At 29.5% G+C, this 1533-nt stretch overlaps 1 protein-coding gene across 1 annotated transcript in view; it reads left to right on the top strand.

Annotated features, from left to right (window-relative positions):
• MMS22L (MMS22 like, DNA repair protein) overlaps positions 1-1533 on the top strand; it is a 132348-nt gene that overhangs the window by 95729 nt on the left and 35086 nt on the right. The window contains exon 15 of the mRNA XM_019633381.1: positions 706-848. Within this exon, the coding sequence (XP_019488926.1) occupies positions 706-848 (143 nt within the window). The remainder of the gene's footprint in view (positions 1-705; positions 849-1533) is intronic.

Below are 1533 nucleotides of genomic sequence, written 5' to 3'. Positions count from 1 at the left end.
TTTTTGCAGCCTATTGCTTTTTCTTGTGACTTTCCTGTTACTATATATGGCAAATTTGTCTCCTATAAAGATAAAAGAATTTGTTTCTTTGGAAGCCAGGAACAAAAACTTGCTCTTGGGTGACAAACACTTTTTTTTTTTTTACCTTGAAGAAACTAATCACAAAGAAATTGGAAATATGAAGTAAATAACCAGATACCACACTGAAAACCCTAAAAAGAAAACTATTCAATTATGAATAATTCCCAATTTATATTAGATATTTTTCCTTCCTCTGCTTTACTGTTAGTCACTGAGTGATACTTATACTTTTTTTTAGGTGTCCCATACATTTCTGGTTGTCTGAAGACATTCCTTTTCCTAAAGCTATTCTTTATGAGCAACTTATAAATCACAGAAAAGCTGGACTGAAAAAATGCTCTAAATTTGTTTTGCTATGTTATTATATCAGGTGGCTTTACATTAATAACTTCTAGGGCTATGCTGTTCACAAGTACACGTTTTTTGTTTTTAAGTAAAACCTTTCATTAGTGAGAGAAACTTAATTCAAAGTTTTAAATTATGTGGAAATTTGAATTTTAAAAGAAAGTAGGTTATAAATGAAGAATGCTACACATTTCCTGCTTTCTCATTTATATATATAACAAATAAATTTATATAATAAACATATTATGTAAATATCAATGTGTTATTTTATTTTAATAGAAAAAGAGTACATGGAACAGTTGGCTGAACTGACAAGGCTGCTGTTTAAACTCTCAGAAGTAAAGAATATTTTCGCAAAAGCTCAAGTTGAATGTTTACCCATCCCGGAAGACCCCAAAAAAGCACTTGTTCGATTCTTGGAGGTATTTTTAAATTATTAATATAGTTGTCCAGATCAGTTACAATCATTTTTCAAAAAAACTTGAAAGTGTTCATAATGTCTTTCTAGAAAAGGAATTTTTTTTAATTGAATCATATTATTGAATGCCTGATATTATAATATTCTGGAAGAATAGAAATGTGAATCTAAGGTATAGTATAGTTCACTCTTGAAGACAGCAGAAAAATTACATTTAATGAAAAATAAGAGTAAAGAATGCTACATGAAAGCCTTATACTAAGGCTGACCTAAATTGTAGGAATACTTGTTGCAGAAATTGCTGGATAACAATATTCTTCAGGTACTTGGGAACTAAATTTCCTTGTATATGATCCATAATACTTCCACCTAATGTTTACCATCCTGTAGCAGTGTAAATTTTACAGTAAAATTTTAGTCTATTCAGCATACGCATCAACTACTTCATGTAATAGTGTGATTGGGGCTTTAAAATTCAATCCATTTGTTTTGTCTCTATAATAAATAGTCCCATTCAACATTTTATCTTCAATTATTAATTTTATAGGAATCTATCTTATGTGATGGTCTTTGCTTTACAGCCTAGTTAAGGTTGTTAATGAGGTTGAATTTGTGTGGTTGTTAATGAGGTTGAATTTGTGTTTTTCTAAGCTATGCACAGTAAAAGTTGGTTTGTTTTCCCATAAAAC

Source organism: Hipposideros armiger, unplaced genomic scaffold (genome assembly GCF_001890085.2).
Source record: "Hipposideros armiger isolate ML-2016 unplaced genomic scaffold, ASM189008v1 scaffold_1299, whole genome shotgun sequence".
Taxonomy (NCBI): domain Eukaryota; kingdom Metazoa; phylum Chordata; class Mammalia; order Chiroptera; family Hipposideridae; genus Hipposideros; species Hipposideros armiger.
This window is presented reverse-complemented; position numbering and strand designations above follow the sequence as displayed.